Below are 19,802 nucleotides of genomic sequence, written 5' to 3' on the forward strand. Positions count from 1 at the left end.
AACTGGGATTAAAACACATGTTACAACTCTCTGTGATTTTTATAAGGTTTTTGAGTTTAAAACGTTTTTAAAACAGAGCATGTTTGTAATAAAAACAGTAAAATCGCTGTAATTCTTAACCGCTATAATCACCACAGCTGCATGGTGTCTGTAAACGCTAATATGTGTGTGTGTGTACTGCAAACTGCATTTGTGTGTGACTCATCATTTCAGAAAGGCTTGAATAAACTCTTAAACACTTACTTGGTATTTTTGACTAATGAGCTGTATTTCAGCTTCATCTGAGTCTGTCCCTATCACTGTGCTATTAATCTGATGTAAAGCAGGAAACGGAGAAACGATGAGTGGGGAGAAGCAGCTCATTTGCATTTAAAGCCACAGGCTACAAAAACAGCTACAACGCATTCAGACACCAAAATGAGTTGATTCTACATTATATAATAAATAATCTGATGGGTATTTTGAGCTGAAACTTTACAGACACATTCTAGAGACACCAAAATCTTAACTTACATCTTGTAAAAGGGGTAAAATAGGTGCCCTTTAAGTAAAGTCAACTAATTGCTTTTTACAGTGTACATGAACAACCATTTACTTTCTACTTTTATCAGATATTACCATCTACCTATTTTTATGCACTTGTTAAATATTGCATTAAAAACGCTTAATGGAAATCCCAAGATGTGCATAGATTTTAAAAACAGGCATAATAAATTAATGCACAGGATTAAGGTAGGATAAACTTTTATCTAATAAGGAAAAATGTTCATAAACTACAATGAAAACACATTTAAAAAGTAAATTCCAGCATGTGCATCAAAAAGTCACGTGATTTTGTTTTATCAAATCATGTGATGATAAAAATGGGATGGCATTAATGGACATAGTAAAGTTTTTTGGTCATTCTAAAATCTATTAACCAAAGTCTGTCATCAAAGTGGTTCAGTATTATCTCCGAGAACTGTCTTGATTGGCTGCGCTCCCATAGAGAAGTTTCATGCCTCCAAAAACACTGTACGTTCAGTGCGCTTCGTCGCAAGTAATTTACGGTATAAGAAAAAACTTGGCTTTTTTTTTGATATTTGGCACCAGTTAATAAGGAATTTATGATTTTATTCTCTTTGACTCGCTGGAAAGAAACAGTGATTTATTCGCAAATGTTTTATGCAATGCCCCAGTTTTCTGCATAAAACTAATTTGCATCTTTGGATGGAAACATAGCTGGTAATGGTAATGGTAGAGTAATGGATGAGCAGTTTGTTGGTGGTTAATGATAAAGCTTTTGTAACTAAAATACAATGTACATCATATTATAGATAATGTAATTATTATGCTAGGATGAAAACATTGCATGTAAAATGTTACTGGTTGGGCAGATTGGTAGACTTGAAGTTCCTATAGAACAAGACCAATTGAGATTTTCATACCTACCAGAGATAAAGAGTTGGGCTCCTCCATGTACTGCTTGAGGCTGAGAATCTTCTTCCCATTGACCTGAAGGACAGAAAGCAGCATGGCCACCACACACAAAGCATTAGGCTCACAGTGTTTAAAATGTTTGCAACAAAACAACCCATAGGTACTGTGTAAACTCTCACCTGTAGATGTGTGCAGATGCGTCTTAACACATCATATACGCTATCTCTGGACAATAGAGACACAAAGACGTACTGCAGAAAAGATGGAAACAAACATTAAAATCAGAGTGAAAGTCTTCAAACAGACTCTATAAAACATGATGTATAAAGTGTTACTGGAATGACTAAAGTGACTAATGCTAGTAGAATGTCTTAAACTGTCAAAAAACTATAAATATTTACACTCACAGGCCACTTTATTAGGTACACTTCACTAGTAATGGGTTGGACCCCCTTTTTGCCTTCAGAACTGCCTTAATCCTTCATGACAGAGATTCAACAAGGTACTGGAAATATTCCTCAGAGATTTTGGTCCATAATGACATGATAGCATCACACAGTTGTTGCAGATTTGTCAGCTGAACAGCCGTGATGCAAATCGCCATTCCACCACATCTCAAAGGTGCTCTATTGGATTGAGATCTGGTGACTGTGGAGGCCATTTGAGTACAGTGAACTCATTGTCATGTTCAAGAAACTAGCCTGAGATGATTCACGCTTTATGACACGGCACGTTATCCTGCTGGAAGTAGCCATCAGAATGTACATTGTGGTCTTAAAGGGATGAACATGGTCAGAAACAATACTCAGGTAGGCTGTGGCATTGACAAGATGCTCAATTGATACTAAGTGTGCCAAGAAAATATCCCCCACACCATTACACCACCACCGCTGTCTGAACTAATAAGGCAGGATGGATCCATGCTTTCATGTTGTTGATGCCAAAATTCTGACCCTACCATCCGAATGTTGCAGCAGAAATTGAGACTCATCAGACCAGCCAACGTTTTCCCAATCTTCTATTGTCCAATTTTGTTGAGCCAATGTGAATTGTTGCCTCAGTTTTACTGTTCTTAGCTGACAGAAGTGGCACACGGTGTGGTTTTTTGCTGCTGTAGCCTCTCCGTCTCAAGGTTGGATGTGTTGTGTGTTCAGAAATGCTCTTCTGCATATCTCGGATGTCATGAATGGTTATTTGAGTTACTGTTGCCTTTCTTTCAGCTCGAACCAGTCTGGCCATTCTCCTCTGACCTCTGGTATCAACAAGACATTTGCGCCCACAGAACTACCGCTCGCTGGATATTTTCTCTTTTCTGGACCCTTGTCTGTAAACCATAGTAATGGTTGTGCATGAAAATCCCTGTAGATCAGCAGTTTCTGAAATACTTAGGCCAGCCCGTTTGGCACCAACAACCATGCCACATTCAAAGTCACTTAAATCCCCTTTCTTCCGCATTCTGATGCTCAGTTTGAACAGCAGCAGTTCGTCTTGATCATGTCTACATGCCTAAATGCATTGAGTTGCTGCCATGTGATTGGCTGATTAGAAATTTGCATTAAAAAGCATTTGGACCGGTGTACCTAATAAAGTGGACGGTGAGTGTATATAATATATACACAGATAATATATTCACAGAGACCATGTTGCACAGCTTCTTCATTAACTTAAGACAGGGAAAACTGGTTATTCCAACATTCAAAAGTTTTCAGAAGAACCTTTTTCTTATAATATTTTTTATTATGTAAAAACATTTGAATAATATAGTAATTTTGAGCTATGCGAAGTTTCAATGGGTATTAAAGAAATCTCTGATGCCAAAAAGAAGCTTTGATTTCTGTGTTGCAAGACAATTTCCATTTCTAAAATAATCAATTTTATCTTTTAGATTTTTCAACAGATATGGGAGGGCATAACCAGATTATGATAAAGCACTTTAGTTTAATTTCACAATGCAACCACATAATCTCCCTACCAGGAAAAGGTTTATCATTTTAGAGAACACAAAGAGCGTGTGAAAGCCAATCTCATGAGGGGCAAAGGCTTTATGGATTAATACAAAGCAAATGAAACCCATAAGATTCTCAGTGATGTCCAGCTTTACAGTATTCACATTTTATCTAGAGCAATAGGGCTGCACAATGTATCGTTTCAGCATCGATATCGCATGTGGTCATTCGCAATAGTCGCATCGCAAGTATATGCAATGTTGAGCCTGGATTTTATTTAATCTTTTTGCAAGTGTTTGTTGAGGCCTGTGACAGTGTGAGGTTTTGAAAGCATACAGACACAACAAATTGTACCATTTGTAACTTAATGACGATTAATTTGATCGAATTGTTTATGCAACAAAGACTATGCAGTATTATTTTAGATTTGATTATTCAACTACTGTGTACCCAAATACAGTTCAACTCCTCTGAAAACAATAAAACTGTTTATTTCATTTGTATTTTTTTCTTTATTGAATTTATCTATGCTTGTAGATTGTTTATTACATTGTATGCACTCCTATACAGAATAATCAATTTAAAATGATAAATAATAGTTATTCAACTCATCTGGTGAAATTGTATTCATTCATTCATTTTCTTTTCGGCTTAGTCCCTTTATTAATCTGGGGTCGCCACAGCGGAATGAACTGCCAATTTATCCAGCATTTGTTTTACGCAGCGGATGCCCTTCCAGCTGCAACCCATCACTGGGAAACACATACACACTTATTCACACACTCATACACTACGTACAATTTAGCTCACCCAATTCACCTGTACCACATGTCTTTGGACTGTGGGGGAAACTGGAGCACCCGGAGGAAACCCACGCGAACGCAGGGCGAACATGCAAACTCCACACAGAATTGAGAAACGCCAATTGACCAAGCCAAGGCTCGAACCAGCAACCTTCTTGCTGTGAGGCGACAGCACTACCTACTGCGCCACTGCGTCGCCAAATTGTATTCATATTGCAATATATATCACAGAACAAAAAAATATTGCAATGTTAGATTTTTCCAATATCCTGCCCTATAGAGCAACAACAAAAATGACTTTTTGATGCTATTCAGAGTTTAAAATTTACTTGCTTCTGAATTTGGAACAACTGCCTATCTAGGATTTTATTATGTGCACATTAAGGCTGCAATACAATTTTTTGGTCAATGGCTGTTTTGAACTGCTTTTACATTAGAGGTAAAAATGTTTGCTCACTATTCACAAGCATTAAAGGAATGCCCATGTAAAAGCTCAAGTAATTTGACATTTAATTAAATCTTAATAGAAAACTTCTGGTATTAAATCATCTGGACCACTCAATATAAAATAAAACATTACAGTAGATGTCAATGTACAATAGAATATTGTATATTGTACAATATACATTATACAATGCAATACTTTCTTCATACGCATTTGTACACAGCACCTTATAACGTGTATATTTAAAAACAAATCTGTACATACAATTGAACATCCATAGCTTTGTGATTAACTGTGTCTCTGTTTAAAAACCGTCCTAAAAACATAAACTATAGCCAATCGACTAAACCAAATTATCACCGAAAACAACACTAGTTTACACTTTTCACGTGGCGACAAGCAGGGGAGTCCTCGAGACCTATACCTGAGCACGAACTCTGCTTTCGCCCTTCTAACGAGAGGTAGCCCCGGGCTCGAGGATATTACGAGCTCAGGGCGCTGTCCCGGGACAGCATGCCAAATACGCTTTATTGATTATCAGCTAAGTGTGAACTCTTGAAACCATGTTCTAAATAAAAGTAACGGCTATAGAAGGAATATTTTCCATATAAAAAGTAGTTTTTGTTCTAACCAACACTAACTATTTCTTGCAGCTGAACAACAGAAAACTGACAATGATCACCTCAGTTTTACCTCATGTGCTTTTTTCAGTGCTAAATGCTAATAATGTGAGTTTGAATGCCATTTTAGATGACATTTATTGCCATACTACTGAGAGCAGCAACACACAGTTCACCCCAGATCTTGAAAATGAAATAAACCATTTGAAATTTAACTTTAGGACTGTGACTCAGTGTAAACCCAGTGTAAATCAGTGATTCAGCATGTACATTTAATAATGTTAAAGAGGTTTAATATGTATTAATTAGATTATAAATCTTACAATTTTGTTGGAGTGCAGTAAGTGCACTATGCTGAGCTTCTGAATGGCTGTATTTTGATTTCTGTTGTGTTTCGTCTGGTGCAAACAGCCAAATTGCTCACTAAAAAAATCACTACAAATCTCATCAGGTAGTGTGTTGTTAGGCCACGGGGTTACAATGTAACCTGTTCACTTAATGTTTACGTTTGTAATGCTTATGTTATTTGCTAATTAATAACCACCTCATGTGGAACTCTGAATCTGCATCTCACTTCGGAGGCTGCTACGGCCCATCAGAGGTTGCATTATCATTTAATATGATATCTACCAAGGCAACTTGGGTGCTAAAATATAATTGGCTAAACTGGCATTGGGCGGGTTAAATGACCAAAACAAAGACAGATGTTCTGACACGCATTTTCACAAATTTTCAAAGCACAATATCTGACTTCAGCATTGTTTTTCAGATAAACAAGAATGGTCTCTTAGCATGTTTCTTAAATATCTGCAAACATATGTTATTTTTATACTTTAGAAGAGCCAAAATGTACATACAGCACTTTTAACTTAAATCCTTCATGTTGTCCCAACACAAATCAATTGTTTGGAACCCATTTTTTACAGTGTATGAAACTAAATGAAGATTTTCCATGTTAAACAAGCGTTACATCCCTGACAAGAATCAGATACAGTCGTTCACTAAAGAAAACCATGCTGACTAAAGACAAAGATTCACACTGTGACCTGGTCTCAATGTTGCATCAATTTGCATTTTCACCGTTTTGCAGCAGAGCAGCATATGCTGACTAAGCTTTGAATTACAATCTGCCGGCCGGTGACCTGGAACTCAGTGGAAACGCACCTTTTGACTGCTGTCTGTGGTGATAGCCAAGCCATTAGGAACCAGACCTGCTGTCTTATGTTTCTTCACCAACCGAACCGACGCAACAGGAATGGCCACCTGAGAGGCAAGAGAAAGTGATAAAAAAAAAAAGAAAACCTTCTTCAATTATGAATTCTTGCACACAAGGTTTTCCCACTCAAGGATTGAATATGGACCAGCTACATCTATTTACTAAATATAATGGTGTACGAAAGAATGATAAAACATTATGCTTAATGCAGTACAACAAACTGCAACATTGTACAATGCCAATAGTAAACAAAACATTCATTCTATGTGGCTGTTCCTTGTAAGTTTTCCAGCGAGCACCCTGATGTCAAAAAAACACACCAAAAATCATGCAAATCGATTTTTGAATCGATATTTTACTACATACGTAGATGTCAAAACAACATCAAATTGACATCTAACATTGCCGTCAAAAAAACTCATTAACAGTTGATTACAGGATTGTCCTGCAACTGATATTTGTGATTTTTGATGCCAAATTGATGTCAAATACTCATTAAATTGTCATCAAATTCACATTTTGACATCAAAAAACATGTCAAAATTGCTAATTGATTTTGTTAAAACCTTGATGTGGTTTTGACCTCACAGTAGTTTACATGCATTGAGGAGATCCAAAATTCAGTGTAAATTTGTAACTGAAGCTTTCAGATGAATAAAACATCCGTTATATTATAATACTTTTTATGTTGACATTTTAATGGTCAAAAGAGCATCAATGTGTGGATGTCAAATGGACATCAAGGTTTTGACTTAAGATTTTTGACATGTTTTTTTGACGTCAAAATATCAATTTGATATTGTCTTGACCAGTGTTGGGCACACCCTTTAAAAAGTAATTAGTTATAGTTACTTCTCACAAATAGTAACTGAGTTAGTGAAATAATTATAAAAGTAGCTAATTGTCAGGAAAAGTAACTATTGCGTTACTTAAAAAATAATTAAATTTGTCAAATGACTATAAAATAAATATAAAACATTGTGCACTTATCTACACTTTTTAATGTTGTTGTGAGACAACGGGATGTCCTCAAAAATATATCTAGATATTATTTAGTTGAATTCTGTCTGAGTAATAAGCATTTGCGGTGGAGAAAAATCTATTTTTATTTGCTTTGACGTTTGCCTCCTCTTTTTGTAGCAGAGCTCACGTTATCACGTAGCCAGTAATTTTGTGGCGGCATGTGATGACGTGAGGTGCTTCATTAGCTTAGACTTACTTGTCACCGATGCAGAGAGACTCTTTTTTTATGGCCATAAGTTGCACGATACATAAACATTCTTGCCTTTCACCTCAGCGAGGGAAAAGTAGTGCTTATATTTCCAGTTTGTTTAGGTGTGTTTGGACTTGTTGGATTTGCCATCGTTCTGACTCCTGGTCATTGGTGTGTGCCACTGACTGTGTGTGTGCTTGTGTGAACTGAACTTAAACACTACAAACTGAACTACACTGTTCCTATTTACTGTGACCTTTTATGTGAAGCTGCTTTGACACAATCTACATTGTATAAGCGCTATACAAATAAAGGTGAATTGAATTGAATTGAATTGAATTGAATTGAATTGTGTGAACATCTGCCCTACTCTGCCTCTGATTGGCAAACGATGGAAATGTACTCCATCTAAGCCAATCATCATGTTCTCAGTTACACCACATTCACAGACACACCAATCATCATCACTGGTTGGTTATGTGGTCTTGACATCAAGGTGCCCATTGAGTTGTCATGATAATAAAATACAGAAATTGCACAACCTAATTAACCAAAGAAAATGACCAGATTTTTGCTGCATTCTGCATCATTTCTGCATTGGTGTAAACCCTTTGAAATAAACCCAGCAATATCTTAAATCAAACAGGCACAAAATTGTGCTTAAGGTCTGACGTTGCTTAGACAAAAGTCTTGTCACTTAACATTAATACTGTGTATGACTCCCATGAGCTTGGAGGACTGAGTCCATACATCTCTGCAATGACTCAAATGGCAAAGAATAGAAAGCCTCCTTGCAGGACTCCCAGAGTTCATCAAGATTCTTTGAATTCATCTTCAATGCCTCCTCCAGCTTAGCCCAGACATGCTTCACAATGTTCATCTCTGGTGACTGGGCTGGCCAATCCTGGAGCACCTTGACCTTCTTTACTTTCAGGAATTTTGATGTAGAGGCTGAAGTATGAGGAGCAGCGCTATCCTGCTGAAGAATTTGCCCTCTCCTGTGGTTTGTAATGTAATGGGCAGCACAAATGTCTTGATACCTCAGGCTGTTAATTTTGCAGATCTCTTGTATGCCTCCATACTGAATGTAACCCCAAACCATGACATTTCCTTCACTAAACTTGACTGATTTCAGTGAAAATCTTGGGTCCATGTGGGTTCCAATAGGTCTTCTGCAGTATTTGTGATGATTGGGATGCAGTTCAACAGATGATTCATCTGAAAAATCTACCTTCTGCCACTTTTCCAAATGAACAACTAGAAGTCGAGTTATTATTTGTTGCTCTTACAACTGGGATCGATGACAAGACATTTGTCAGGTGTGTAGAGTACATATAAAAATAAGAAGCGTAAATTTTAAGTTTGTGCCGACTTTAAGACTAAACAAGAAACTCATTAATATTTATGTATAACATGCCCAGTGTCACCAAACATCTCAGTCACGGAAAATGTCCACCTGTTCCACAAATGTTAAGAAGCATCACCAGTGCACCAAACTGGTCTCACAGAAGAGTTCCAGATGGATAAAAAGAGGAGTGACGACAGTGGAAGACGAGAGAGGGCATTTTGTTTTCTGCTTATTAAATATTAAAAACAGTTTGAAACATTCAGCAGTTCCAGCTTCTTTCTTCTCTTGAAATGTGAGTTTTACATTGTGTTTTAATAACATCCTTTAATTATACTGAATCAATGTTTATTACAAGGTACATTAGATGTGATATTACTACAATATGCAAAAAATGTTACTTGATTTGATGTGACACTAAAACTTGCTACACTTAACTTGCACAAATGCCACCTTCTAGTCACATATATAATGACTACAATCATAAGCTGAAGATGTGATGCTCACCTTGATGTCTTTACCAAAGAGGTTTGCGTAGAAACACAGCCAGTTTCGAGAGATGTAGAGTCGGCCTTGCAGGAGGATGTCTCTGAGCAGGGCGCATGAGTACACTAAAGAACAGGTCACAAGGTCACTTATACAAGAGATGCAAGATGATACTTTCAAGTGAAAGTTCAACAAAAGCATCAAATTCAAACGTCTCATTTGAAGTCAGGGTGCTTAATATGCTGATCCCAATGTCAGGTGGATGATAACAAAATATTATTAAAAATCGAAATAACCAAGCAATGCACTGTGGTCTAATATGGATGAGAAGATTGCAGATTAACTAACAGTAACTAATTTAATCATTGAAATAAAAACATTTTAATATATGAAACATAAGTCATGACCAAATACATATTACGAATTTGCAATATTTTAGATCACCCATCAAATAGGCAAAGTTGTTAACATGTAAACTTCAAAGAGCTTTTACACTATAATATACTGTTAAATATAAAAATAATATTACACTTGAAAAAAAAGGGGGACCAAGCATAACAGAAGTGAGCAGAAAGAATGGCATTAGAACAAGTTAATAAACACATTTAAAGATGATTTGGGTAATTCTGGCTGAAAAAAAAATATTTCAACAGATAATTTTGACCTATAGGTGGTGCTGTTTACAATTTGAAGTGGTGTGGTCAGCGTGAGGTTACAGTGGTGACATAGTTAGACACAATGATGACACGCTTAGTTTGAAGAGATACAGACTTAGAAAATCTTTTGCTTTTTATCAACTTGATCTGAATATGATTAAAGGCTGGTTTATACTTCTGGGTCGAGTGATCGGCGTGACTCATGGTGCCTGCCTTGCACGTAGTCATGCATTCATACTTCTGCGTGCTGTTTGTGTTGCTCTGCAATAACACTTCCGAAACACTAGCTAGGAGTAGGCTTTAATGTTCCTCTGTGTCAAATTTCTTCACAGGTGTTTTGTTTTTTCTGAACGCTAACTTACTGTACAAGTAGCTAAAATTCGCTTATTCAGAGGCAGGAACTGGCAGACAAGCAACAACTTTAATTATAGGGTAAACACAAAACAACCATTTCCATCTGGAGCTCCCTCATGGGACTCTACACTTGTAAACATTTGCTCCATCGGGCTCGCAGCTCTTAGCAGAACCCACGCTCGTCACTGCTACCAAGTTGACCAATCACAGAGTTTTCGTTGCGATGAGTAGTTACATTTTTTGAGAGGTCAGCAATGGCGTCAGCCACTGCGAGGGCTATGCGACTGAACGAAGGCTGCGCCGGACCTTACGTGTGTGCTTGACGCAAAAGTATAAATCAGCCTTGACTCAAATTTGGAGAGAATAAAAAATAGGTTTTCAAAATGTGTAAATGATATGAAAATGCATTCATGACACAGCAAAATTTAAAATGGCCAACAATCAAAGTGAATGATATGGAGAAATTAAAACGCATGCTGCTATAGTTGTTTTTAAATCTCCTGACCACTAGATAGCACTGTGCTGAAGCTGTGTAGGTTATCTCAGTTCATGGTTGTCAAATCCCACACCAAAGCTGCGTCCCAAATCTCATCCTTATGCACTATTCTAAGACATTTTGTAGTATAAATAGTGTAAGAAGTGCATTCACACTGAAAACTGAAAAGAATAAGTGCACTTTAATTACCCGGATAACCGGTAAAATGAAGTGTGAAATGATGGACACTTCACGCACTCAACGACCGCAGCTTTGCTCACGTAGCGGAAGGGGTGGATCTATCGGGTGCACATGTTGGATAACTTTATTTATTTTGGATGGTGAAAACAAAATTTTCCTCCCGATGGTGAATGGGGTTATACTCATGGCAAGTATTATTTGATAGTTTGGTCATTTATTTCACTGATTTGGCAACTGTCAAACGTCATCAGGGAAACGGTTTGAATTTCCGCTTAGTAAAAAAACATTAGTGCTCCATTTGGGAGAACACTACATACATATACTATGCTGTTGAGTGTGTAACTCCACACAGAAACGCTAACTAACCCACCCAAGGCTCGAACCAGTGACCTTCTTGCTGTGATGCGACAGCACTACCTACTGCACCACTATGTCGCCCCATTATAACAATTTATAAAACATTAATCACTTTCTGGACATCGGATATTAGACATGATATATATAGTAATTTTTGGAAGTATACATCGCTTTGTAATCGTTTATTATTACCATTTGTCTCCCCATAGAGTTTGATATAACGATTGGACTCGGAAGCCGCTTTGCGTGACGGCACACTTAACAAGCAGATAGTTCAATCACCTGCTTCGAATGCTATTACTTGATTGAATGGTCATTATCAATTGTTATCAGCTGATAGATTGGGTTTAGGCTAGGGGTAGATGTTTATAAAATACAATTAAAGGGAAATTTATTAAATAATATAAATAATTCTCGTCGTTAATAAGCTAAACTAATAGAGAAGACTCCAGATCCAAATCAGTTTTTACACTACTGTGATAGTTAGGTTTAGGGTTGGGATAGGGGTAGACATTATTAAAATACAATTAATGGGAAATTTAATAAATAATATAACTAATTCTTGCTAACTGATCTATAGCTGATTAACCATGTTCAACCCCTACTGGCCCATAACTATCAGCTGATAACCACTGATAACACCCATTCAATCGAGGGATAACATTCCAATTGGCTGGTTCAACCAAATAACACTTCTAGAGATTATTTAGTTATTAGCATACACATAAGAGCCATTTTGGATTGGTGGTGGTTCTAGAGGGATCGAACAGAAATTATTGCTGTGGATAAAATTCAGACTGTCCATCAGCAGCAATTGTATCTATTTAAACTATGACCGAATTTTCATGTTTAGGGTGAACTATATCTTTAAGTTACATAACTTTTTTTTAAGAAAGTTATTTTTTTCATATTATATAGTAGTTAAAGGCACCTTATATAAAGGATAATATATATAATAATATATATTCAGAGGTTCCTGAAAACCTTTATTTTCTTTTAATCGTTTGCTGTAAATGTATTTGGGGTGTTAGCATGTTTGTATTTGTTTATGTACAGCACTTTGGTTCCCCTTGTGGTTGTTTCGAGGGGATTTAGAAATAAATTTGAGTTATATAAATGCCTTAAAGGGATAGTAGGATAGATAGGAATAGATGCCCAAAATCAAAAATGCACTCACTTTTTTTACTTTCTTTTTGAAAATGTACTCAAAAACAAGATATACTGAACATAACTGGAAACCTGTATCCATTGACTTTCATAGTAGCAAAAACAAATACTATGGAAGTCAAGGGTTACAGGTTTCCAGCGTCGTTTACGATATCTTCTTTTCTGTTCAACAGAGGAAATAACTCTCTAAGGAAATACATTTTCATCAAATTAAATTTTCCAAGTATTTTCAGACCTTTGCTCTACCTGGGTATGTTGTGAACTTGGATAATGGATAATTTTATTAACAGTGAAGCTGTGCAGTTTAACATTATTTGATGAACTCAAATAGTTTATAAATAGTTTAGATTTTGCAGAGACCAAATTATACTTTCAAACAACTGCAAGATGTAAAAAGTGTTGGGTTCTACACAATTGATTTGTGTTGGGACAACATGAATAATTAAGTTAGCTTATTAGTTTTTATAAATGTAAGTGGACTAAACATAAAACAATCAATTTGTCCAAAAACAAACAAAAAAAACCCTTAAGAATTGTGTTGTTTCAGCTCATTTTAAATAAGTAGTTTGAACAAACAACAAACACACAACTCCTTCATGTTGACCCAAAACAAATTGAGTTAACTTAATTGTTTTTACAAATTTAAGTGGATTGAACATAAAACATTTCAGTTGTCTCCCCAAAAAAGCTCAAGAATTGTGTTGGTTCAGTGCATTTTAAATAAATAGTTTGAACAAGCAGCAAATGTAGTTTTTGTAATGTACGGAGTGAGCTGGAGTATCACTAGCTGAATCATCTGCCAAGGTCACTTTACAAGAAATGAGAAGATGCAGCAAAATGAAAAATCTCGCAGCAGAAGGAGAAGGCTAACAACAAACGTACCTTTCATCAGGAGCTCTTCTTTGGGCACGCTCTGGAAGAGCTTGTGGTACTGCGCATTGTACTTGCTGACGGTCTGTGAGGGAGTAGAGGAAAGGGAAATCAGCTGCTTCGCACAGCTCTTCTGCAGCCTGGCTCTTTCTCGTAAAGGATGCGAGCTCTGCACCAAACTGAGCATGCTGACACGACACTAACGCTCCACGCCAAACGCAGAGACAGCCGTGTGTGTTCTGCAGATTCCCTGTCTCTCTCTGCTGTCCCACCACTGAGAGGCAACTAAGACTTGTTCTCTTCCTGTGAGCTAGCACAGCGTTTCTGGTTACTTCAGAAGCGTCTCTCTCTCTCTTTCTCTCTCTCTCTCTCTTTCTCTCTCTCCCTATCTCTCTCTCCGTCACAGGCGTGCAGCAGAAACACCCACTGCACCTTGAAAGAAAAACTTGTGGGCTGGTTTCTCACACTGAGACTCTCTCACTCTTGCTTCCTGCTGTGTTTTGAGCACACTGACACTCAGCTGATCATTCGGATAATGTTCATTATGTAGATGGACTTATCCACTTTCCTGTCAACATTTAACCCTGCTTGTACAAATACAGTGTCTGTTTATAAGCTGTAATAAAAGCATTATGCCTTAAAGGAACAATCCACTTTTTTTTAACAAGTCACCCAGCGTTAAACGTTTGAGTTTTACCGTTTTTGTTACAGTTTTTACCATTTTTGTTATTGTTATCGTTCAGTCAATCTCCTTGTCTGGTAGGAGCATTTTAGCTTAGCTTAAATCACTGAATCAGATTAGACCATTAGCATCTCGGTTAAAAAAAAATTATTAATTCATTCATTTTCTTTTTAGTCCCTTTATTAATCTGAGGTCGCCGCAGCAGAATGAACCACCAACTTATCCAGCATATGTTTTACGCAGGGGATGCCCTTCCAGCTGCAACCCACCACTGGGAAACATCCATGCACACTCATTCACACACATACACTATGGACAATTTAGCATTCCCAATTCACCTATACCACGTCTTTGGACTTGTGGGGGAAACCGGAGCACCCAGAGGACACCCACGCCAACATGGGGAGAACATGCAAACTCCACACAAAAATGCCAACTGATCCAGCCGAGACTCGAACCAGTGACCTTCTTGCTGTGAGGCGATTGGGCTTCCCACTGTGCCACTGTGATGCCCCAAAATTAAATATAGTTTTGATAATTGTTCTATTTTAAAGCTTGACACTTCTGTAGTTCCATTGTGTACTAAGACTGATGGAAAATGTTGCTATTTTTTAGGCCGATATGGCTAGGATCTCATTCTGACAAAACTAGGTTACAGCAGCAAAGCTCATTGATTATTACACTAAAATGAGAGTATAATTCCTCAACCCAAACATATCAACCCAGACATATCAACCCAGAAACTTTTCATTTTCCTTCGGTATTACACAATACAGAAGAGTCAAGCCTGAAATAGGACAATTATCAAAAAACATTTTTAAAATTTTTTAGAGGGCAGAATGAAGCAAGAAGGTCACTGGTTTGAGTCCTGGCTGAGCTAGTCTGCATTTCCGTGTGGAGTTTGTTTGTTCTCCCCATGTTGGCGTGGGTTTCCTCTAGGTGCTCCAGTTTCCCCCACAGTCCAAACACATGCGCTATAGGTGAATTGGATGAACTAAATTGGCCTAGTGTATGAGTGTGTGTGTCAATACGAGAGTGTATGGGTGTTTCCCAATACTGGGTTATGGCTGGAAGGGCATCTGCTACATAAAACATATGCAGGAATAGTTGGTGGTTCATTCCACAGTAGCGACCCCTGATTAATCAGGGATTAAGCTGAAGGAAAATGAATAAATCCTTATTTTTTAGAGCGATATGCTAATGGTCTAATCCAAATCAATGATTTATGCTAAGCTAAGCTAACGCTCACAAAAATGGCAAAACTCAATTGTTTTACTCTAGGTGATTTGTAAAATATGCCTATTTCCAAAAGTGGAGTCAATAACTAACCATGTCAAAGTTCCTGTCAGAGTTCCTGATCAACATGGTCACACAGGTTACTCTAAAATCTAAAATCTAAAAACTATTTGACCACTAAGAAGGATTGTTAACCCAAAAATTAAATGTATACACACTGCCTGCAAAAGAGTTTTAAGAGTTTTAAGAGTTAAAGAATTTAATAGACAAGAAAAAATCTATTGTAATGTTTAATTAAAAATTAAGTGATTTTTAAAACAAGTTAAATAATCTGCCAGTGGAGCAAGTAAAATACAAAACAAGATTACTTTACTGGCAGAATATTTAGCTTGTTTTAAGAAAGAACTCACTTAATTTTGACATTATTTCAGAAAATAGTCTGTTTTACCTGTCTAGAAAATGTTTCTTGTATTATTTGTTCATAGTTATTTAGACTAGAAACAATAATTTTTATTTATTTATTTTTTTGCAGTGTAGCATCAATATATATAGGATTCCAAATCTATGTTATCAAATTATCAATTTATCAATTAAGCTACATACAAATTGAGATTTTACCAGCACAATCTCATGGCAATTTGTAAAGTTTTGATTTGGTGCCTTCGTATGATCTCATTCATACAATTTTGTACAATTTGCCCACCCCCCAATGATAGGGGCGGGTTTGGGTCCCACGCTTCCTTTATAAAATCAACTGAACTAAATTTGAAGGAATTAGCCACTGAACTGACAAAATGTTTCCTTGTGAGATCAGGCTGGTTTTACCACAGAAACAGGTATTTATTTTCATTTAAAGAAGAAAATATTTTTATGATGTTTATTTTAATGAGTGTCCGAGAAAGAGTTACAGATCTACATAAGGAAATGTCATATACATCTTAGATGGCCTGAGATTAAGTTCATTTTAATTTTGGGGTCAACTTTCTTTTTAAGAGCAAAAATAAATGTATCTGCATTAGACTCAAACGAAATGGTCATTATTTTAAGCAAAAGACAACAAAAATTTGTTCATATTTACTTTGTTGAAGTAAACATGTGGTCACATTTCTAAGACACCTTAACTTGATAAGATTTCATACATCCACTAAAAAACACTGCAACATCAGATGGCTAAAAATAACTGCAAAAATGCTGGGTCATTTCTTGAATGTGGTGCTTTTTCCACCACAACAATATACATAATGCTTGGATCAGATTTTTGTAAAAGGATACGCTTATTGTTCAGAAAAACAACACTGCATAAAGTGGATTTATTCATCAGATTTAAGCCAAGAGACTTGACTTTAATAAAATAGAATGTTATTTTTATGCCAATAGGTCACAGCCAGATTTATTAAAAGCTTACATTAGCTAAAAACCCGTTTTGGCATTAAAAAATCAGGAAAAAAACATGATGACCAGGCATGAACTTCAAGAAATCATAGGAGATTCCCTTTAAGATATGCAATATTCATGACAGGAGAGCTTCTCAAGAGATGCAATTTATTTATGACCCTCCTATCTATGTGGAAAAACTTGCTGCTAATAAAAGTTCATGTTTATATTAATTATTTATTTGTGACGCAGGATCAAAAAATCAGGCATAACTGACAATTTTTGCAAAGTGAGATTTATACATACTCTCAAAGCTGAATAAATATGCAATCCAATGATGTATGGTTTATTAGGACAGCATATGGCTGAGATACAACTATATGATAATCTGAAATATGAGGGTTAAAAAATCTAAATACTGAGAAAATCACCTTTAAAGTTACAAATTACTATATTTCTTTATGATAGACTAACTTTCCTCAAAGGGATAGTTCACCCAAAAATGAAACTTCTGTCACAGTTTACTCACCCTTTACTTGTTTCAAACCTTTAAGAGTATCTTTTTTATGTAAAACACAAAAGAAAATAGGGTGGCACGGTGGTTCAGTGGTTAGCACTGTTGCCTCACAGCAAGAAGGCCGTTGGTTTGAGTCCCAGCTGGGTTAGTTGGCATTTCTGTGTGGAGTTTGCATGTTCACCCCATGTTATTGTGGGTTTCCTCCAGGTTCTTCAGTTTCCCCTACAGTTCAAAGACACGCGCTATAGGGGAACTGAATAAACTAAATTGGCCGTAGTGTATGAGTGTGTGAATATGAGAGTGTATGGGTGTTTCCCAGTACTGGAAGGGCAACCCCTGATGAATAAACGGACTAAGCTGAAGGAAAATGAATGAATGACAAAAAAAAAAATTTATAAAGGGGTGCATATAATTGCTTTTATTTACATCAGGTCGCTGCATCTGGTTAGTCTAGTCTAGTGCACTGAACGAGTTTTGTCAGTGTTGATATTTACGGTAATGAACATCTTTGCAGTTGAGTCACGTCATATTTCCGGTAACAGTAATGTTGGATTCCAACATTAGATCAGTAACAGTTCCTTTCATATGCGCATCTTCTCCAATAATTATCTTATCTAATTAGCATATCGTGTTACTCCTCACTGTGAGTAATACAAGGTGTGGTGCGCAGTTTCAAATCCGCGTGTCTGATGGTGAATGTGTGACTGAGTTTTTTTTTGGCGGGTGAGTTTGTGCAGTCATGTTTTTTTTTTTTTGCATTTTAAAGAGTAAAACATTTATACATGTTTTTCCCTTCTTGCTTACTGCCCTGTTGTTTGTATGTTTTTTACGGCACATGCAGGGAACTATGGAGACCCAGAGAGGAGCATGCGTCAAGTGTTAGGGTGAAAACCGATTTTCATTCAAACAAATCTATGTAAACTTCACACTCAAGTTAATTGATAAAATCAATTTATCGCCCAGCCCTAGAAGAAAGAAACTCATAAAGCTTTGGAACTACTCGTTTGGCACTAAATAGTGAGTAAATGTTCATTCTTTGGGTGAACTAACACCTTTAAAAGCTTTTGGCATGAAATAAAAATTGATAATTATGACTACAATGTATTTCTGATATAGCCATGGTTGTTTTTTTATGCAGGGCCACATTTATTTAGATTATTATTTTTTTTATTTAATATGGTCACTGCTTTTAGAGGTTAGATATTACATGATGATCTGGGTACTTACAGATCCACGGTAGCATTTCTTGACGTCCTCATATGACAGATCATCTATTAGATGCACCCTATGACAAAGAGAAATTGAAAGAGGATGTGATAAATATTAACCAGGATGATCATATATATATTACATGATCATTACATATATTACATAAGTTACATGATTTATTTCAAAGGAGCAGCATTTAGTAAACGGCATGTTAAAAGAACATGAAAAGGTAAGAATTCCATTATGTTATCAAGTTAGACATTTATTCTTTTCATCGGCACTATAAAACTGAGCAAACACACAGCCTTGTTAACTTCAGGGTGAACTCATGACAGAAAATACATGACCCTCGACCCTATAAATGAGCTCATGCTGGAGGCAGAGAAGCATCACAAGCTTTCCTATATGACTTTATATTATACAGATATACAAAATGATTTCAAATAATTTTTTAGAATATCATCATATTGCTGAATGAGGTCAGACTGAATGTGATGTATGTTTTCCATTTATCTGTTATTAAAAGTTGTGTTTTCATACTTGTGTATTATATATGTACAGTTGAAGTCAGATTTATTAGCCCCCTTTTTGAAATTTTTTCTTTTTTTAAATAATTCCCAAATGATGTTTCACAGAGCTAAGAAATGTTCACAGTATGTCTGATAATATATGAAGAGTTCAGATGCAAAAGCCGCTAAACGCCACTTCCGCCAAAAATGAGATAATGACATTGAGTGAATGCTTTAGGCACGTACTACACCATCAACATATAGATTTACTTTTGATCATCCAAATCGAAGCATCAGCAAATTCAGAAATAACAGTTTGTAGGCAAAAGCCACTAAGCGGCATTTGCTTTTGACAGCAAAAGTCGATATATCCCGAGAACCAATCAGGAGGCACGAATCAAATTATTTGTTTTCAATGTAGCAGCGCGCTTATACAGCGGCTTTATGACGAGATTCCGATTTATTCCGCTTCCGATTTAGATTTTAAAAGACGGAGTCTGATGAACTGCATAAGCCTGTCCGACTGTCAGTGGATGGCAAATGAAAACATTCCTTACCTCAAAAATCTGTGCTGTATAAGAAAAAGAAAACACAGTGAACAGTCGGAAGTGTAGCATGCATTCATAACGTTTTTTGCGCAGTGACGCTACTTTGAATGAGTTCGTTTTACTATACATGAAACGGCAAGTGGCAACTGCATTT

At 36.5% G+C, this 19,802-nt stretch overlaps 1 protein-coding gene across 3 annotated transcripts in view; it reads right to left on the reverse strand.

The window, feature by feature from the left end:
• gramd2aa (GRAM domain containing 2Aa) overlaps positions 1–19,802 on the reverse strand; it is a 68,357-nt gene that overhangs the window by 12,559 nt on the left and 35,996 nt on the right. For all 3 annotated transcript variants that reach the window (XM_056462933.1, XM_056462935.1, XM_056462934.1), the window contains exons 3-8: positions 18,610–18,667; positions 13,586–13,658; positions 9,515–9,618; positions 6,398–6,496; positions 1,599–1,670; positions 1,432–1,494 (exon numbers count right to left, since the gene is read on the reverse strand). In XM_056462933.1, the coding sequence (XP_056318908.1) occupies positions 1,432–1,494; positions 1,599–1,670; positions 6,398–6,496; positions 9,515–9,618; positions 13,586–13,658; positions 18,610–18,667 (469 nt within the window). The remainder of the gene's footprint in view (positions 1–1,431; positions 1,495–1,598; positions 1,671–6,397; positions 6,497–9,514; positions 9,619–13,585; positions 13,659–18,609; positions 18,668–19,802) is intronic.

This window comes from Danio aesculapii, chromosome 7 (genome assembly GCF_903798145.1).
Source record: "Danio aesculapii chromosome 7, fDanAes4.1, whole genome shotgun sequence".
Classification (NCBI taxonomy): Eukaryota; Metazoa; Chordata; class Actinopteri; order Cypriniformes; family Danionidae; genus Danio; species Danio aesculapii.